We start from the raw sequence: 21,746 nt of genomic DNA, 5'->3' as shown, positions 1-21,746 counted from the left end.
TGTGCTGGATAAGTTGGCCGTTCATTCCGCTGTGGCGACCCCAGATTAATAAAGGGACTAAGCCGAAAAGAAAATGAATGAATAATTTCACCCACCTGAGAAATGGTGGCAACTTGAATGGTCTGTGAGCACAATTAGGAGCACACAGCATGCCATATCATCTGATAATTGTAGGAAATAATTCCAAAAGGCAATTGACTGTGTAAAATCAGCGCCTAATCAGCCGGAATCAGCTTATGTGATGTGATGGCGACAACCGAGACCTAACTGTCACTCAAGTGGCCATGCCCTTAATTATGCAGACTTAATCTTAATAAAAACAAAACGGATGAGTTATAAAAAATTCACCCCCCTCACAGTTGTCATGAAGGGTAATATTAGCTATATGCACCAAAACCATCTTTTGTACCAGGCTGTAAACATGTTTTTATCAGCTGTAAAATTGGCCAATTTACCATTGTAGTCAGAAAACATGGATTTCCTGGAGCCAGCCAGTTTTAGTTACTTCCGTATTGGCTTCCCGAGGGAGGTTGCCGCTTGCACGTTCTTTATGGAGTCAATCTAGGGCCATATATAATTGCAAAATAAAAGAAAGTTTTGCAAACAAAAAATAAAGTATTAAGCAAAAATAAATAAATAAATGCAAATCCCCAAATATCGCAAAGCAAAAATTATTTTTTTAGAAATAAAAACAAAATTTGCAAACAAAAAAGAACTGCAAATAAAATCAAGCAGTGAAAAAAAACTAAAATATTTGCAATTAAAAAAACTATATATATGTTTGCAAAACATTTTTTATAGCATTGCCTTTACAAAACCCGTCCAGTGAATTGCAATGCTCATTTTAATTAGCTTTTTGTTAACCATGAGTTAAATTGCAAATATTGTTTTTTTTTTTTTTTTTTTTTTTTTTGCAATGCTTGATTTTTATTTGCAGTTGTTTTTATATAAATTTTTATTTCTCAAAATTACATTTTAGATTTGCAGTTTTTTGAGATTTGCATTATTTATTTATTTTTGCTCAATACTTTATTTTTTGTTGGCAAAACTTTCTTTTATTTTGCAACTATATATGGCCTTAGATTGACTCCATAGTTCTTACTCCTTTAAAGCAGTGGCGGTACAAGGCACGGCAGTAATGCTCATTTCAAAGTGTATATTGTGATGTAAATACAGCTTTTTTGGAAAGAATTCTAAATTTTAGATCGATTGGGGTGATTTTGTAGGGGATTGGATCTTGAATAATATATAACAAATAACTTACAAGCATAGATAAATAAAATATAGCAAATATAAAAGTGAATTATAGTTTTAAGGAGAGTGTAACAGTATTTAGGTACAGATATTGAGCAATCAACAGTGCAAAGTCTTTATTATATATAATGTTATCTTTATCAAAGTTACAAACACTAAAATTTCATGTGGATGCAGATGTTTTAACTTTGAAATGTTGAAATGTTCACACAGTCACAGGCCTGGATAGTTCTCCCAAAAATAAATATGTACTCGTTATTTACTCACCCTTCACTTGTTTCAAACGAGTTATTAAAATATATTCTTTTCGTGTTCAACATAAAAAAGAAACTCATAAACGTTTGGAAATAGTCCGTGAAGTATAATTTTTGGGTGAACTATTGCTTTAAAAGGGCGTCATGGTGGCGCACTGGGTAGCACAATGCCTCACAGCAGGAAGGTTGCTGGTTCCAGCCTCGGCTGGGTCAGTTGGCATTTCTCCTCGTGTTTGCGTGGGTTTCCACTGGGTGCTCGGATTTCCCCCACAATTCCAAAGACGTGTGGTAAAGGCAAATTGGGTAGGCTAAATTGTCCGCAGTGAATGTGTGTGAATGAGTGTGTATGGATTTTTCCTAGTGATGGGTTGCAGCTGAAAGGGCATCCGCTGCGTAAAAACATGTGCTGCGTAAAAACAAGTTGGCAGTTCATTCCGCTGTGGTGAACCCAGATTAATAAAGGGACTAAGCCGAAAAGAAAATTTAATGAATAAAAGAATATTGCTTTAAAAACGCATGAACATTTACTCCATTATAATTCAACTCTGCATTGATTATAATCAACTATAATCCCAACATTGAAGAACTATAACCCCTCAACATTGAAGATCCTGCGATCTGACTGAAATTATATATTGTGCAGCCCTACTTATGTTCTTGCATAGAACATGAAAGGTCAAATTTGTAAGAATTAATGAGTTAGTTGCTTTTCAGTTAAAATGAATGACGTAAAGACACCATAAAAGGTGACGCATACACTGTAAAACCCAAAAAGTTAAAGTAACTAAAAAGTTCAAAAACTAATCCTAATGAGTACTGTGAACTTAATCCATTTGAGTAAACGAACCAATTTGAGCACAGTAAAACCTAATAAATGAAGAGAACTCAAACCAACTGAATACTGTAAAACCCAATAAGTTAAGTCAACTCAAACCATTTGAGGAAACCGATTGCTACAAATCATTTGAGTTAAAAAACTAATCTATATAAGTACTGTGAACTTACTCCATTTAAGTCAAAGTAATGAGGTATTTAATTAACTCATTGTTCAAAACATTTTTCAAATAAGTAGAATTAACTTTCAGTCAGTTTTGAGTTAACTACACTCTTTTCATTTAATAAAGTTGACTACTGGGTTTTACAGTGAAGAATTGCTAGATTTTACCACAACCAAGTCATATGATACATTTGAGTGTGGAAATTGATACAAACTACTGACAAATTGAGTTCAAACTACTGATCTCTAGGGCTGATCAGTCTGGGGTACAATTCCGAAAACCATCGTTAGCCAACTAAGGTTGCAAGTTCCGTCGTTACAAACATAGTTTGTTGATTTGGCGTTTCCCAAATTCATCATTCCAATGAACATTCGCAAACTGCGTAGCAAACTTGTAGACTACACTTGCAACTGCACCTGCACAGCTGTAGTTAGAAGCAAAGTTCCTGGTTGTGTTCTATTCCCAGTTATCCCTCCCATGCCCTATTCATTTGGAACATTCTGACATTTAAACTTGGAATGATAAAAAAAAAAAAAAAAGATTAAGTCGTCTCTCTTAGGTGTAATTTGCTTTCCAAGTATTTTTACAGTTCAGTTTGTTTTCTTCATGTTACAATTGCGCTCCCTTCGCAGTGCACTTTGAAAACATTAATGCCATTTTGAATGCAGCCATGGCTCATGAAGAAAGCTATAGGTGACCTATTATTTAAAAGCGGAATATACCTTACATCTCCAAAGCTTGTGAAAACAAAAATACATAGTATACATTAATGGTTTTTATTTATTTTCGGTTATTTATTAAGAAATGTATCACTATATGACATGGGCCTGTTGTTAAGAAGATTTCTGCAGGGGATTGAATGTGTCAAATTGTAAAAGTAGACATTTACAAAAAATAAAAAATAAATAAATAAACAAATAATAATAATAATAATAATAATAATAATAATAATTATTATTATTATTATTATTATTATTATTATATAATAAATACAAATTAATAAAAATAAGTAGGATTTTTTAAATTTCTTAATAAACAGCCTACTGTAAATTACAACCATTAGTGATTTATATGATTTATACATGAGATTAAAATACATGTTAGCTAGTTCATGTTTTAGAATAGAATATGGAATATTCTCAATAATATTTGTAAAGTAAACATAGGCCCTATATGTGCCGTTTACTTATATTTCAGTTAATATGCAAAACCAATATTGTAATTTTTTTAAATGCGTGTGTGTGTAAAACAATAAAATTTGCACAAAAATTACTCAACCCCGTTTAGAGCGTCATTATGGACGTTTTATGTTATAACTAATGTGGTTCAAACGATGGATCTGCGACAGAGAAACAACAGTTTTGGGAAACACTCCTCACTACAGTGGTGCATCGTACTATGATAGTTCAGCTGCAAGTTATGTCGTTGTTTGGAAAACGCAATCCAGATCAGTTTTATGAATCAAATGAACTGATTCACTAAAAAAAAGTCTAATTGGCCATATTAGACATACACTTTTATTGATAATTGGATATATCCAAGTTTTTAGACCATTTAAAGTTGCTTTTGTTGTGTCATATGTTCTGATGTTTTGTTTTTCTGCTCTCAGGTGGGAAGAGGAATACACTATGAGAATGGACATGGAACAAAGAATGAATGACCTACAGGAGGTGAGGGACACTTTTCCAAGCCAAAACTTCCTTTTCAACCATGTTGCTGTTTAGATATTCACTGCGACCATTTTGTCTTCACTTACTTTTAATTTTCATATATTCAATTTTCAGTTTAATGACAGGCAATAAAACAATGCATATAAATATATTCATAGTATAATGCAAATTGAATATATGTTAAATTGATAATAATAATGATAATTGACAATTGATAATTGATAATACTCAATTATTATAATGCTAAATTATTTAACTCAGAACAAATTAATGTTGGTTAAGTAACGTTACTGCATATTAATAATAAATATTGCTATTTATTTTTTATAGTGTTATTGATATTTGAAAATTTTATTGACCTCTTATAAAATGTATACATTTGCTTCTGTGTGGGTCAGTAGGTTTGTTGCCATACTGCATGATATTAATTCAAGTATATGAATACCAAATAATGATTTGTGCACAATGTCCATATGGTTCCTGTATAACGAAAGTAGTTGGTTTATTAATATTACCTATGTGTTTGTCTATATGTGTAGGACCTGCAGGAGAGTGAAGTATGTCAGGATGAATTGGCCCTCACGGTCCAACAGCTGAAAGCTGAACTTGTGCTCTTTAAAGGACTCATGAGCAATGTGAGTGTCAGAAGCAAAACACACTCTCAGTACACACAGCTGCCTCTTGTAAATGCATACTGCAAACTCACTGAACACACAGGAAATAACCACTCAACTAAAAATAGCTTTCAGTTTCAAACACTGATGCCTCGTTTCCACTGAGTGGTACAGCTACAGAAAGCTTTAAGTTCATTATTACAAATTAGGGCTGGGCGATATTGCAAAATTTGGTATCTATCCGATACCAAGTAAACACAGGGCAAGTGTTGCCGATATCTATGCCGATACTGATACTGATACTTTTACTTTAAAAAGCATGCTCTTGAACCTAATGATTTATGAGTTAATTAAATTAAATGTATTTGTTAAAACCCGACCACACCAAGGAAACACCAGCCCTAATACTTTACACACATTTAAACATGACATATTAGAGGCCCTGTAAATAACTATGGAACAAATTTTAAACAACTGGTCTCTTGACAAGAATAGAAAACCTTTGCTGTACAGGCCGTTCATTTATTGTGTGTTTGCACACTTAAGTTCATTATTTCAAATATAGACAATTGGCAAGCATGCACAAATAAAGAAAGGAAACACCGCCTCTAATTCTTTACACGATTAAACACAAAATGTTATAGGCCCTGTAAATAACTATGGAACAAATTTTAAACAACTGGTCACTTGACAAGAATAGAAAACGCTACGGTTACTAAAGTAACTCTTCGTTCCCCGAGGGGGGGAACGGAAATGCTATGTGGAAACTTCCACTATGGGGATTTCGTCAGAATCCAATCATCTGAAAGAGTATAAAAACGGGCCAATGAAATGCCAATGAGTTGGCAGCGTCAGCGTGCACAGCTGGCGTCAATGACAATCAGTCATGCTATAAAGACGCAGCCAGTGCCATGCTCGACATCCTTTTCTAGCTGAAGAGACTTTCACGCTCAACAGCTAAGGGACAATCGTTGTGGCGAAGGAACAGCATTTCCGTTCCCCCCCTCGGGGAACGAAGGGTTACTTTAGTAACCGTAGCGTTCCCCTTCGGATGGGGAACTCCAATGCTATGGGGAAACTTCCACTATGGGGAAATCTATGGAAAACGCCACAACGAAAGAACCTTACTGCGTCCCTGGCGAAGGGTGTGCCACGCAGTAGAGCGAGCGCACCTACAACGCCCCGAGACACAGTCTTCCAACGTGTCCCCTGGCCCTCACTTACCTGTTCAGAACAGTTATGTTTTTCGGGGAGTCGCAATAACCCAGTAAAATCGGTTTTGATACGACAGTACGTTGGGAAAGCGTTCAGTCCCAATAGGGAGGACGCTGCGGAGCTCACCTGTTACCCAGAGGGGAGACCTGGTGACAACCTATGGACTAGCCCAGAGATGGGGAGTCCTTGCATAAGGATGGTTAGCGGGGAGGGAAGACACGAGCCTGCCCTAGAAGGGGGGACTATACCGTGGCTGAGTGAACGTATGGGATCGCCAGCGGGGATCACACATAGCAGGCACCTATACCCAGAACGCGGGCTGACCAGCGGGCATGCCGACAACGTAACGGGCCAACACCTGACTCTTCCGCTGAGTCAGGTGCTGGGGGCCTCGGAGGAACTCTGCAGGGTTCGCCAAGAAATGGGGAACTAAACTGACAAAGCTGAAAAAGCGCACGTATCTCCGGGTTAGGGAGAGTGGCGCAGCAAGCGTGTTTCGACACCTCAACCGAATCGTTTCCTCAATCACCAAGGGTTGCCTAATACCCTTGAGGAAACCGGCTCCACTCGCAGATTGTAACCTTGCAAATGTATTGGGTGTCACCCAACCCGTAGCTCTACAAATGTCTGTCAGAGAGGCGCCGCGTGCTAACGCTCCGTAGTGGAGTGCGATCTCACCCCCGGGGGACACGGCTCACCCTGGCCCAAAGGCGAGGGAGATGGCATCCACTATCCAGTGGGCCAACCTCTGTTTAGATACGGCACTTCCCATCTGCCGACCACTGTAATGGACAAAGAGCTGGTCAGAGGATCTAAGGCTCTGAGTGTGGTCCACATATATTCGCAAAGCGCGAACAGGACACAACAATGAAAGGGCTGGGTCTGCCTCCTCCGTGGGCAGCGCTTGCAGGCTCACTACCTGATTCTTAAACGGCGTGGTAGGAACCTTGGGCACATAGCCGGGCCGGGGTCTCAGGACAACGTGAGAGTAGGCCGGCCCGAATTCTAGGCACGAGTCACTGACCGAAAATGCCTCCAGGTACCTAACCCTCTTAACAGATGCCAACACGACCAGCAGAGCTGTCTTCAAGGACAGAAATCTCAAGGATACTGAGTCGAGTGGTTCGAAGGGATCCCCACGTAGGCTCGTAGCACTATCGCGAGATCTCAAGAGGGTATGAGAGGGGGGCGGGGTGTAAACATCCACCTAGCACCTCTGAGGAACTGGATGATGAGGTTATGCCTCCCCACGGTGCCGCCATCCACGCATCATGATGAGCGGAGATGGTGGCCACGTAAACCCTCAGTGTGGAGCGCGACAGCCTTCGCTCCACCTGCCCTGAAGGAAAGAAAGCACAACACTGATCTGGCAAGATCGGGGGTCTTCTCGGCGAGAAGCGCACCACTCAGTGAATAGACTCCACTCCAGGGCGTAGGCATGCCTCGTAGAGGGTGCACTAGCCTGAGTGATGGTATTAACCACCACCACCGGTAGGTTACCTAAGTCTTCCTCGTCGCGTCTTATGGACCCCACGTGGAGGTTCCACAGAACTAAGCGAGGGTGCCAGATGGTGCCCTGTCCCTGAGAGAGTAGGTCCTCTCTCAAAGGGACTCGCCAGGGGGGGCGTCGCGAGGAGGGAGAGTTCTGATATCCAGGTCCGGTTGGGCCAGGGGCGCAACTAGCAAGACCTGCCCCTCGTCCTCCCTGACCTTGCACAGAAACTGCGCGAGTAGGCTCACTGGGGGGAGTGCATACTTACGCATGACTCGGGGTGGAGTCGCCATTCTCCCGGGGAAGGAGCTGCTGTGAGAGCCTGTTGGCCGCACGGTTGAGCCCATCCGGGGTGTGAATAGCAAGCAGCGACTTCAGCCGCATATGACTCCAGAGGAGCAGACGGCGAGCGAGCTGAGACATGCAGCGGGAGCGTATACCCCCCATCCAGATGGAATACGCTACCGCGGCCGTGCTGTCCGTCCTGACCAGCACGTGTTGCCCCCTCAGCACCGGTAAAAAGCGGCGCAGAGCGAGAAACACTGCCAACAGCTCTAGGCAGTTGATATGCCAATGCAGCTGGGTTCCCCTCCACAGGTCCGCAGCAGCATGCCCGCTACACACGGCCCCCCCACCCCATACTGGAGGCATCTGCCGAAACGACAGCCTGCCTGGACGCCTGACCTAGGGGCACACTGGCCCGTAGGAAGGAGGGGTCCTTTCCAGGGGGTGCGGGTGCGGTGACACAGCGCAGTGACAGTCACTCGGTGTGGGCCCGCATGCCATGCGCGTCTGGGGACCCGATCGTGAAGCCAATGCTGTAGTGGTCTCATATGGAGCAATCCGAGCGGCGTGGCCGCGGCTACGGATGCCATGTGCCCCAGGAGCCTCTGAAATAATTTCAGGGGGACCACTTTTTTTCCTGTCGAACTCTCTCAGACAGTTCAGCATTACCTCGGCGCGCTCTCGTGAGAGGCGCGCCTCTATAGTGATCGAGTCCAGCTCCAACCCGAGAAAGGAGATGCTCTGCACGGGGGCGAGCTTGCTCTTTTCTCGGTTGACCTGAAACCCCAACGGGCGTAGGTGCCGGAGCACCTTGTCTCTGTGCATAATCAATTGCTCCCGAGAGTGGGCTAAAAATCAGCCAGTCATCGAAATAATTGAGCGTGCGGATGCCGGCGAGCCGAAGGGGCGCGAGGGCACCCTCCGCGAGACAGAGAGAGCCCGAAGGGGAGGACCTTGTATTGCCACACTCGACCTTCAAACGCAAACCGCAGAAACTGCCGATGGCGTGGAAGTGTGGAGATATGAAAATACGCGTCCTTCAGATCTATTGCTGCAAACCAATCCTGAGGACGAACGCATCGCGTGATGCGCATCTGCGTAAGCATTCCGAAGCGCAGCCTGTGAAGGCAGCGGATCAAAATGTGCAGATATAGGATTGGCCATAGCCCACCGCTTTTTTTTTTTTTTTTTGGGGCACGATGAAGTGCGGGCTGTAAAACCCGCGCTCCATCTCGGCTGGAGGGCCGGCTCGATTGCATCCTTCGCCAGGAGGACAGCAATCTCCTCTCGCAAGACAGGGGCGGACGCAGGACTGACCCTGGTCGCCCGTGAACCTGGGAGGCCGTTTCGCGAACTGAATCGCATAGCTGAGTCTGGTCGTATGGATGAGCCATTGCGATGGGCTGGCCCGCGCTAACCAGGCAGGCAGAGCCCCCGCAAATGGTCCCACCCGCACGATCGCTGACGTGCCAGCGGCGGGGCAGCATGGAGTGAGTGGGCTCATCCGGGGAGCGCTGGGGTCCCACAGGAGAGCAGGAGAGGAGATGTTCTCGTCTCGCACTCAAACTCCAGGAGAGGGGCTGGGAGTGGAGAGAAAGGAGACCAATCTCTCTTGCTCCATGAGCCATTGGCGAAATGCACCGATCCTGCGAGCTGGAAGGCATAGCGTCCCAGACTGGCAGTGTTCGGGCTGTCACATCCAGAGAAGGGGAAAAGTGCTCTTTCACTGAGGATTTTGATAGCGTTTTTTTTTTTTTTTTTTTTTTTTACGCCTTTAAATAACGTGCCCCGCCCTCCAGCGGGGAAAGAGCAAATTCCCTCCTCCCCAGATGGCCCGCCTCAGGGACGCTTCGCGGTCCGTTTTACCGAACTTAGCGGCGCCCTGGGCGGGGGACGCTGGTTGCGGCGCGATGCTCGGCGCAGCCGCGTGGCCGGAGGCGCAGGCGGGGGCGGCGAAGCAAAGCTGCGGGCGGGCGTCCTCGGCGAAAAAGCAGTGGATGTGGATGGCTCGGCGGGGGGGAGCGGTCATACAATCCCGCCGATAGAGCCCTCGCCCATCGCCTCCGACTGCTCTATCACCGGCGTGAATTCCTGGGCGAATTCACCGCCAGTGTCGCCGAACAGGCCAGCCTGGGATATGGGTGAGTTAAGAAAGCGAACTTTGTCAACGTCACGCACATCACCAGGTTTAGCCTGAGGTGGCATTCCTGGATCACTGATGTGATCATCGTCCTTCCCAGGGCACACACAGCCAACTTTTTTTTTTTTTTTTTTTTTTTGTAAGAGCATAGTCGGTTGCGGTGCGGAGCGCGTGCTCAGTCCTGGGTCAGAACCATCCTCGCGCAGCCTGGCCAGGGCCAGCGCCTGCGCTTGGTAGCGCTAGTAGGTGGCCATAGCGTGCATGGTGAGGGGGAAGGCGCACGCAGCACACTGCGTGAGCCTACTGTGCCCATCCAGGAAGAAGGGGATGGGGAGGCTTAGAAGGTCTCGCCTTCATCCTCCACATCACACCCCTCTAATCGGTCCGGCCGCGGGGCTGGGGGATAAACCATCTCCAGAGCCACGGCCGAAGCAGCCTGGGGAAGCACATCAGGTGAGAGAGCGACCATCCAAGGACAGAGCGCTTCTCTTCACCTGAAGCTTGGATGGAGCGCGTGGAGGAGCGAGAGGTCCGCGGCCCGGGGGCGGCGGATTTACTCCCACTGAAACCCTCATATCTGCCCGAGTGCCAACCGCAGTGCGGGGGACAACTGGGGTGGGTGGCTCTTTTGCAAGAGCAAGCCGCGATCTTAACTGCGCAACAGACATGACATCAGTGATGGCATGCACTGCCCGCGAGCACCGCATTATCATGCTGGACCCCCAGACATGAAACGCTGTGCTCGTGCCCATCATCCGGGGATAGGAAACCACCGCATCCAGAAACGCACGGTCGGAGTGACGTCTTGAAAAAGACGCGCTGCACGACCGTGTTGCTCTTTTAGGAAAGCTTTTTTCCTATATACAAACCGCTCTTGGAGGACCGGACCCAAAGGACACCAGGCAAGGGAGAAATACCCAGCTCGACCATCTGCCACTGCGTATACGTGCTCTGGACCGGGAGAAGCTGCTTCTTGATCTCTCTCTGTAGACACAGGTTGGAGATACCCTCAAAGACTCTCTCAGAAGCTTCGTGAAAGGCTCTGAAAGCGAAAGGATGTCGAGCATGGCACTGGCTGCGTCTTTATAGCATGACTGATTGTCATTGACGCCAGCTGTGCACGCTGACGCTGCCAACTCATTGGCATTTCATTGGCCCGTTTTTATACTCTTTCAGATGATTGGATTCTGACGAAATCCCCATAGTGGAAGTTTCCACATAGCATTGGAGTTCCCCATCCGAAGGGGAAACTTAGTTTGAGCATGGTTCATTGATGTTCAACTTTATTGTCTTGTTAGGTTTTTTTATTATTATGCATTTGTATGTATTATTATTTAATGAAACAGTTCTTCTTGTGTTTTTGTTACTCTGGTTTGTTGTGTGTGTATGAAGTGATAATTTTCTGTAAAACAAGCAGTGAGTTCAGTACAATATTTTATGCTAGGTACCCCTACGAAATGGTTACAAAAAAGTGGTATGCTACAATTTGCAATTTTAGTGCTTCTAACATTGTAAACGAAAATAAATGCATACCATACTGAACTGTACCACTCAGTGAAAACGAGCCATATAACATCCCAACAACACTGTTACTTTATCTTACTACTGTTGTGAATACTTACTACTGGGACAAAGCTTTTTCTAAACCATTTTTTACACACTGTCGTACTCCAAACCATCACTTGGACAAATCTTTGAAACAAATCTTTGCGCTTAACAAACAAAATTAAATATGTAGGCTACTGCATAAAAACACTGTTTCCTTATCCACAAAAGTAAATGAGTAAAGAGTAAAAGTAAAGAGAAAGAGAAAGTAAAGAGGCCAAATAGAGGAGGCTCTCCTCACGCTGCAAATGCTCTGTTAAACTGTTTTCTTGCTAGTGAAGTGTTCAGTTTTTCCACTTACAAAGTCCGCCATGTAAATAGCAAATCCGCCATGGCACAACGCAACTGACTCTTAAAGGGAATGGGAGATGTGACTTTGATTTGTTTAATGCACGTTATGCTCAAAACACACCCATAACTCTTTAAGAGAAAAAGCACAACCCTATTAGACCATTCGCCAGGGCGCATTTTTCAGTCCTTAAAATAGCTAAAGTGGATTTGGACACGATAAAATGATGAAATTACATTTAAAATAATATTACATAAAATAAGTCAAAGAAAGCAATTTTAACACAATTAAGACTTTTAAAAGAATTACATTCAGTTCATACATTTACATTCTTTTCAAACACAATATATACTAACATAATAAAATGTACCACAGCATTTTCATGAGGGCTGGTTGTGCTTCTTCGTGCAATAAAATTCAAAGCGTACTAGTTAATGGGTATCACTAGTTGATCACCACCAAGAACACTACTAACCAACTGAAAAGCAGCGTATTCAGCCATTTATTCTTCCCCGCATTCAAAATTGAGTCAAAATTAAAAATCCCACACACTCAAGGGTTTGTTTGTGTCAGGCTTGTGGACAGTTTGTGGATTCATGGCCACTACATTCATGGTACTTACATTTTTCGAGAGACATCATCACATTTTTTGGGGAAACATATGAGCTTTTGTTCACATGAATGTTCTCACACAAAGTCATTTGCTGAGTAGAATTCCCCCACATTCCCCGATTAGCACTTTGTTTATTTCAATGTGTTTATTTCAATGTGTTTCACAGATTTATCTGAAAATGAGACATTATGCTCCTTTGTATCAAATACTCTTCCCAGAAATGATTTATCATGTAGTTCAAAGAGTTAAAAATAGCCTGTTTTGGTGAACAAGTTCAAGACACTCATGAGCCGTTAGTTGTGTGTGTAAGGAATGATACCCACATCACAGCTTTCCTCGTTGTGTGCCAAAATAGACATTTTCAGTTTCACATCATCTGAAACTCCAATACTATTTGAATGCTTCATAGAAAATGGTTATTAGTTATCTGACTAGTCTTGTTTCATATGACACAATTATACCCACACAAATCTGCACACCTACAGAACCTGTCGGAGCTGGACAGTAAAATCCAGGAGAAGGCCATGAAAGTGGACATGGACATCTGCAGACGCATTGACATCACAGCTCGTCTGTGTGATGTCGCCCAACAAAGAAACTGTGAAGATCCTATCAAGATCTTTAAGGTATTCACACACTCACACAAAATCTTAGTCATTATTGTTATGCTACATGTTTAACCTCCATTGTAGGTGCACAATTACTGCCTATTAAAGTCTAAATATCTTAATTTACTGAGCAATGTATAAGCTAAATAAAATATATATTTAAATTTAATGTCATTTGTACAATTACATACAGATATTAATTAATTTTCAAATGTTTCTCAAGTGATAGTTGACAGAGCAAGGAAGTCTTATTTCTTTTAGTTTGACGGGAACATTTATTTAATGAAAATAACAGTTTTAACATGCTAAGGTCAATATTATTAGCCTGCTAAAGATTTGTTTTTCTGATTTACACTAACTTAACCTTATTAACCCAGTTAAAGGTGTAGTAGGTGATTGAAATGTTCAGAAAGATTTTTGGTTGTGCTGGTTGAAAGCCTCTTCACAATCCAATAGTAATGATTAAAGTAAATGATCTAAATGTATTTATAGGTATTTTTATATTCTGGGTAAGGCATAAGACTAAAAAATGTTCATCCAATTAAAATGTGTCACGCCGACAATTCCCATAATTCTGATAACTACCCCAAACTGTCTGTGAAGAAAGGTAGATTTGTTCATCTGCAGAACCATTCATGCAGATCCGCCATTTACGCATGCACAAGCGTTTTGTTCACCTGCACACAAGAGAGAGAGAGTGACTGGCAAAAACAAATGCTGAATCAAATCTTTTTAAAATCCTGAATCAATATTGGAGTTACTTTTGCACGCTGGAGGAAGGATGATACCATGGTAACCAAGTAATGTTCTGTTTTAAAACTAGTCACGCAAAGCTGATGTAGATTGTGTTGTTTTATGAATGGGTTATATGCACAAAAGCGTTGTTCAGCCACTTAAATATTCTGGTAAAAGATTGATGTTACTATTTTCATTTTTATAAGGTACCTTTTACAGCACTGATAATGTTGATTTTTATTTAGTTTAACAGCAAAACATTTAAATAGTAAGTAAATAGCGCTATTCCACCTAGCCTGCTTTACTGAGGTGAAGTGGGTTTTATATTCACATTCATTCATTTTGGAACAATGGCAACCTGTGATGTGGTCCCTATAAAGTTATAGTGCTACTTTGAATATTCAGTCTGAAAAAGCATGTAAGTATAGCTTAGTAATAAGTGTAATTCCTGCATGCCACCGGCCAACCACTAAGCATGCAGTAGTCGCTTAAGGACAAAGCACATGAGAGAGTGAGACCAGCGATTCTTGCATGCATGAAGTATTGCACATTATGACAAGTTTTGCTTGCTACAGAACTGAAAACGTTATAGATATAATACAGTTTTTCTGTATTATAATTGTGGTATTATAAAGTACTATAAAGTTTTCTTACTGGCAAATGACATGATCTAGTGGATTGTCTACTGTCATCTAGAGCAAATTAGCTGAAAGTGAATTGAAGATTAATTTGAGCGGGGCTTCAACATAATCGACTCTTTAAATCCGAACAAACGAATAGTCCATCGATCGTTCAAACAGACAGTTGACTTCAATTGCGGCTATTGCTATCAAAAATAAAAACCCGAAAAAATCGAAGTTTAAGACATTAGATTCATAAATATGCACAGGCACCTTTCTTTATACAATATGAAACTTTATTGACTTTATTAACAGAAAATAACACCTAACACAAACACACATTCATACAGTTGTAGAGAAGAGTTAAGGAAGAAAAATAAGAGTTTGAGGGAGTGTAATGATGGAAAAACCTCAGATTTTATAAGACCAAAACAAGCAAACCAAAAATAATCAATTTAACTCTTCTATGGTTTCTTTACATTTATGTTTAATTTACACCAGTTCAGTGGTAATCTGGAGGGGTTACTTGCATTCCTTTTGTGATGTGAAGAACTCTCTCTGTTGAACTAATGTTGCCACGTAGTTAGCTTGTGGTCGGCTCTTTGTCCTTATCGGAGTTATCGGAGATAGGAATGTCTGAGCGGTGCAGTTTACCCATTTTGTCACATTCCACGTCTGCTCCCTGGAGTTCTCTGTGTGTTCTCCTGGGGTGCTTCTAGATTCTAGGGGCACAGCCTTAATCCTGGTTTATACTTCTGCGTCAAGGGATTGCCATGACCCACAGCGCATGCTTTGCACGTTGCCATGCATTTACAGTTCTATGTGCTGTTTGCGTTGCTCTGCAATAACACTTCCGAAACGCTAGCTGGCAGTGAGGATTTTTATGCTCCTCTGTGTCGTGTTTTTTCGCTGGTGTTTTGTTTCCTCTGAACGCTATGGGATGCGCAACAACTTAAATCATAAGGTAAACACAAAACAAAATGTTCCATCTGGACCTCCTTCCTGAGAATTGACACTTGTAAATACTCGCTCCAACGGGTTCGCGCGGCTCTTGGTCCTGCCCACACTCACCTGCGCTACCAAGCCGTTGCAACATGTAGTTACACTTTTTGAGAGGTGCTCCAGCGTCTGCGACAGCCACGGCGAGGGCTATGCTTCCACGCGCAGGCTGCGCCGAAGCATACGTGTGCGCTTGATGCAGAAGTATAAATCAGCCTTTAGTCACCAGCTTTTATAAGAATAAATTGTACCCACCCCTTTAGGAGCTAAGTTGACCAATGAGAAGTACTCCCCCAAGGAACATCTTATAGTCTTTTGTTCCAAATGATGGGGATTTGCATAGGCATTTTGGGTGTAAGATGATGCATAAATGTTTAAATTTTCTTAAAATGTAAAATGTTGCACACGTATTAACATAAAATGTAAACAATCATTCAGTACACAAAATTAGCTTTGCAGGGACATCAAACATGAACCATCTATGATCTTGTTTAGCTGTGGTAGAGTTAAACATTGATTGCAGGAGTATTAAAACCATAATATTAATACATGAGCAAGAGACTTGTTGCAATACACATGATTACACATAAAGAGAATAAAGGTTTACAATATAAGTGTAACCTGGGAAGTGACGCTGCTAACAACGCAGGTGAGGATCCAAATGCAGGGTTTTATTATGGAAGTCGGGTAAGCAATGGTCAGCACAGGTGCAAATAGATGTATAAGGGCAATCCAGAGTAGTAGTCAAAATAACAGATGGTCAGAAGGCAAGCGGCAGACAGGGATAAACAGATAAACTATGCGAGGATCAAAACAAGGCAAAGCAAGACAAAGGAAATGCGTTGTAATGTCACTATACAGCTAACAAGACTCAGCCACAACAGCGTGTTTGAGAGGTGTATATATAGTCTGTGTAATCAGTCCAAAAGCAGCTTCAGCTGTGAGTGTCTAATCAATGGTGACCCAGAGCAGGTGAGTGTGTGTGTTGCATGACTGAGATCTGCTGTCCATATACAGGCTGATTGTTTACCAGCGATGAGTGTTTACCAGCGATCTCTGGTTGTTAGACCGCTGGTGGTCGTGACAATAAATATCAGTCTTAAGCAAGGAGCTTATAGAAGTTTGACCATGTCTGTGTGTCCGTTTCTGAGCATTCCTTCATGTCGTATCAACCTTGGAATCGTATTACACACTGACAATCCAGTCTTTTTCTGGGTAGGAGAGGTTGATGGTGTATCATTTGTGGAATAAAGCAAAATAATTATGTGTCTAATCGGCCACATTTGTTATACATCTTTAAGGGGCATGTTCATGATTTCAGGAGGCGTGGCTTTGGACGGCAGGGGAGGGATTGTGTTTTCAAAGATATTATGCTAACTGGTTAGCATTTTGGCAGATCACCTACTGCACAAAGTCTTTAAATGGCACTTTAAACTGACTAGTATCTTACAAAATAAAATATAAAATATTATGTACTGTCATCATGGCAAAAACCAAAGACAAAAATTCGTTATTAAAAACTAGTATGTTTAAAAATGTGTTGGACTAAATTTTAATCCATTAGAACAAAGCAAATATTTGAAAAAGAATGCAAATTTCACAGAAGATCTAATAATTTTGTCTTCAACTGGACCCTCTTCGAACTTATCACTCGATTAAATGGGCGTTTTAAGTGGTTATCAGCTGATAGATATGTGCCAGTAGGGGCCTTCTGCGCCTTCTAGATTAAAAAGGCTGTTATCATCCATTCACATGGTTAATCAGCTATACTAATAGAGAAGACTCTAGATCCAGATCTGTTTTTACATTACTGTGATGGTTGGGTTTTGGGTTGGGGATAGGGGTAGACATTAATAAACAATTTGTGGGAAATTTTTTTTTTTTTTTTTTTTTTTTTTTTTATTGGTGTTTAACAAGACAATACATCACTGTATACAATGCAACATAGGAAAAATTACAGTTTGTCTTATTTTTCTTATTTTCCCCACTATCCCCTCAAAATAAAATAAATTTAATTTATGAATTATAAACAAACATATCCTCTAAAGGAAAGTAAACATAATGATAATAAATTAAAAATAAAGGAAATTCTTTTTAAAAAAAATATTAATGATAAATGAGCAAGTATACGATAAGAGCAAAAAAATAAAAATAAATAAATGAATAAATAAAAAAATAAAAAAATTTTGAATAAATAAAATAAAAATAAATAAGATCGGAAAAAAAGTTCACATTAAGGAGTCAATATTTTCTCTTTCCAATTATTTACTGTGTATTAGATCTGATATCAACTGAGCAGGGTAAGCCTTTGATATAGTCTAAAACAGGGTTCCAGGTCTTGTAAAAAGATTTGAGAGATCCTGCGAGTAAACATCTTAATTTCTCAAGTTTTATGCAACTAAAGATTTCTCGGATCCACATGTCATGTGATGGAGGAATCACCTGTTTCCATTTGAGAAGAATGGCTCGTCTAGCTAAAAGAGTGGAAAAAGCAATAACTTGGCGAGATGCAACAGTCAAGTCAGCTCTCTCTGAAATACCAAAAAGAGCTGTCAAGGGGTTAGGGTCTAGATTTGTGTTAATAGATTTATTCAGTGTGTCAAAAATACTGGACCAGAAATTTTTCAATTGGGGGCAACTCCAGAACATATGAAGATGATTGGCAGGAGACTGCTTACAACGATGACAGGCATCACTTCTATCAGGGAAAAATTTGGCTAATTTGGCATTGGTTAAATGAGCTCTATGGAGCACTTTACACTGCATTAGGCCATGTCTGGCGCATATAGAAGAGGAGTGGACCCTCTTTAAAATATCCTCCCATTGTTCTTCTGTAATATCAACACCAAGGTCATTTTCCCAAGATTCTTTGAGAGAAGCTATAGGATTTTCATTTAGTGTACTTATTAAATTATAAATTGCTGATATTAAATGTTTCTGACCCGTATCTAAACTGAAAAAATAGTCAAGATGGTGTTCAGGAGGGCGGTTAGGAAAGTGGGGAAACAATTTCTTAACAAAGTGTCTGACCTGAAAGAAACGAAACAAATGACTGTTGGGGAGATTGTATTTAGTGGATAGAGATGAAAAAGGTGCGAATACCCCATCTTCATATAAATCCTTAACCTCAACGAGTCCATTAGCTGCCCAAATGCGAAAAGTGTTATCAAAACAAGATGGTGAGAAAAATTTATTGTTCAAGATAGGTGTATGGATAGATGTTTTATGCAAGCCGTAATGCTTTCTGAATTGAACCCAAATTTTAATTGTGTTAATGACAACCAAGTTAGAGGAGATTGCATTGATAATTAATGGAAGCTGGGAGCTAATAACTGAGTGCAGAGTGCCTTTTGTTGACACTATCTCTGAGTGAACCCAGGGGGCACAGTTTTCAGTTTGAGGAGGATTCTTCCAGTAGAGAATCTTATTAATATTACAAGCCCAGTAATATTGTTGGAAGTTAGGAAGCGCAAGTCCTCCTTTGGATTTAGGAAGTTGGAGAACTGATTTCTTGAGGCGTGCAGGCTTGTTAACCCAGATAAATGAACGTAAAATACCATCCAAATTAGTAAAAAAAGATTTCTTAATGAAAATTGGAACATGTTGAAAAAGATAAAGAAATTTAGGTAAAATAACCATTTTTACTAAATTAATACGGCCTACAAGGGATAGAGGAAGTGACGACCATTTAGAAAAGTGTGATTTGATTTTATCAACCACTGGTTGAAAATTATTAATAAATAAGTTATTGAATGAGTTGGTAAAGAAAATGCCAAGGTATTTGAACCCACTTGTAGCTATTCTAAAAGGAAAAAGTGAATATGAGATCTTACTCGCTTCAGAGTTGACAAAAAATAGTTCACTTTTCTGTAAATTTACTTTATAACCTGAGAGATGACTGAATTTATTTAGAATGTCCAAAATCATTGGTAGGGAGGTGACTGGATTAGAAATGTAGAGTAACAGATCGTCAGCATAGAGTGAAAGTTTATGGACTAAGCCGTATCGTGATATTCCCTCAAAACCATTATGGCTACGGAGCCATATAGCTAGAGGCTCTATAGCAAGGTTAAAAAGTAAGGGAGAAAGGGGACAGCCCTGTCGTGTCCCACGTTGAAGGAAGAAAAGGGGTGAATTCAAGCCATTAGTGTAAACTGACGCAACTGGTGATGAATAAAGTAACTTAATCCAAGAGATAAAATTAGCATCAAACCCAAACTTCTCTAGAATAAAATATAAATAGGTCCATTCCACTCTGTCAAATGCCTTCTCAGCATCTAATGACAAAATTATTTCTGGTGAATTAGAAGGAGGTGAAAAGAGGATATTAAGAAGTCTCCTAGTATTAAAGAATGAGTGTCTCATTGGTATAAAGCCTGTCTGATCTAGACATATTAAAGATGGTAGTATAGATTGGAGACGACATGATAACACTTTAGCCAAAATTTTAAAGTCGACATTGAGCAGTGACACAGGCCTATAACTGCTACAGTTGGTGGGGTCTTTATCTTTTTTAAGAAGCAATGAAATTGAAGCTTCGCATAAAGTGGGTGGGAGGTGGCCTTCTTTAAATGCATCATTATATAGTCTTGCTAAGATTGGGGTTAGTGAGGAGGCAAATGACTTATAAAACTCGGTTGTGAAACCGTCCGGACCTGGTGATTTACCAGATTGCATAGATTTAATTGCATCTTGTATCTCTACCTCAGAGATAGGACTACCTAAATTAATAGCAAGAGTTTCATCAATTTTTGGAAAAGTTAAAGCATTGAGGGAATCCCAGCTTGTAAAGTTTGAGGAATTTTCTGACATATATAATGTTTTATAGTAATCTAAAAATACAGAGTTAATCCCTTTTTGATCTGATATCAATTCACCTGTTGGCGCTTTGACTTTTGAAATCCACCTTGAGACATACACCGTACGTGCTTGGTGAGCCAAAAGCTTACCGGCTTTGTCCCCATGTTCAAAGAAATGTTGCTTGCTTTGTCTAAGTTGTCTTGCTATTGTATTTGTCAGTAGTAGATTATGTTCTGTATGTAGCTGTACTCTTTTATTATAAAGGGAAGGAGAGGGGGAAGAGGCATATAATATATCTAATTTGTGCAGATCATCTGTGATTGAAGACAATCTGAAAGTTTCGGTTTTCTTCAAGTGAGATATAAAAGAAATAATCTGCCCCCGCATAAAGGCTTTAAAAGCTTCCCAAAGAGTTAGACTATTGATATCTGGGGTCTGATTAAGTTCAAAATACAAATTAATTTTTGAAGCTAGAAAGTTTTTAAAATTGTCATCTGATAATCTAGAAGAGTCCAATCTCCAGATTGGGGATGTAAATCTGTTAGGGACTAAAACTACATCTATGGATACAGGGGAATGATCGGAAATTACTATTGTGTGATAGGTACATGCCTTGACACAGTTCAACAATTTGTTATCGAGAAGAAAGAAATCAATCCTTGAAAATGTATGATGCACATGTGAGAAAAAAGAGTAGACCTTATCCTGAGGATGTTTGTGTCTCCAAGGGTCAGAGATACCCAGCTGAGAAGTATAGTCTGACACTATCTTTGCCGACTTGGATAAAACTGATTGCTTAGAAGAAGATCTATCCAACACAATATCTTGAACCAGGTTGAAATCCCCCCCAATAAGTATATGGTGGTCAGCCACATTTGGAAGAATAGAAAAAAAATTAACAAAAAAGTTGTCATCATCCCAATTGGGAGCATAAACTGAGGCCAGAATGACTGGGACATTATTTAGCTTGCCTTGGACTACTACAAAACGGCCATTTGGATCAGAAATTATATGGGACTCTTCAAACATGACCTTTCTATGCATTATAATAGCTGCCCCACGAGCTCTTTGAGAAAATTTGGAATGGTAAAAATTACCCATCCAAGGTCTCTTGATTCGTATCAAATCGGAAGATTTTAGATGTGTTTCTTGTAGAAACATAATATCCGCCTTTAGATGTTTTAAATGTAATAAAACGTTGCCAGCCTTGATCCTGTTATTAATTCCTTTGACATTCCAGGAGATTAGACGCATCTCATTGCCATTCACTGTGGTTATGCTAGCCATTTCCTAAAATACTGATTTTGACAGACTCCAAGTTGATAATCCAAACTGAAGAAAGGAAAATAGAGGGCCTAAAAAAGTTAGCAAAGAAAACCAGAAAAAAACAAGAAAGCAAAATAAATAAATAAATAAATGAAATAAATATAAGATACTCCCCATAGAAAAACCCTAACTGAGCATTCAGGCTCCACATCAATAACCACTTCTACCTTTCTAGGTTAGGTACTCCCGCTTTTTCAAAAAAATTAAAATCACAAAAATTAGTAGGCTA

The 21,746-nt window shown here is 40.8% G+C and overlaps 1 protein-coding gene across 1 annotated transcript in view; it reads left to right on the top strand.

Moving 5' to 3' along the window:
• Positions 1-21,746, top strand: part of iffo1b (intermediate filament family orphan 1b) — a 63,468-nt gene that overhangs the window by 18,471 nt on the left and 23,251 nt on the right. Inside the window, exons 2-4 of the mRNA XM_056475255.1 lie at positions 4,116-4,176; positions 4,716-4,811; positions 12,915-13,055. Coding sequence (XP_056331230.1) covers positions 4,116-4,176; positions 4,716-4,811; positions 12,915-13,055 — 298 coding nt within the window. The remainder of the gene's footprint in view (positions 1-4,115; positions 4,177-4,715; positions 4,812-12,914; positions 13,056-21,746) is intronic.

The sequence above is a fragment of the Danio aesculapii genome, chromosome 16 (genome assembly GCF_903798145.1).
Source record: "Danio aesculapii chromosome 16, fDanAes4.1, whole genome shotgun sequence".
NCBI lineage: Eukaryota > Metazoa > Chordata > Actinopteri > Cypriniformes > Danionidae > Danio > Danio aesculapii.
Note: the sequence above shows the minus strand (reverse complement) of the source record. Positions and strands in the feature narration are given on the sequence as shown.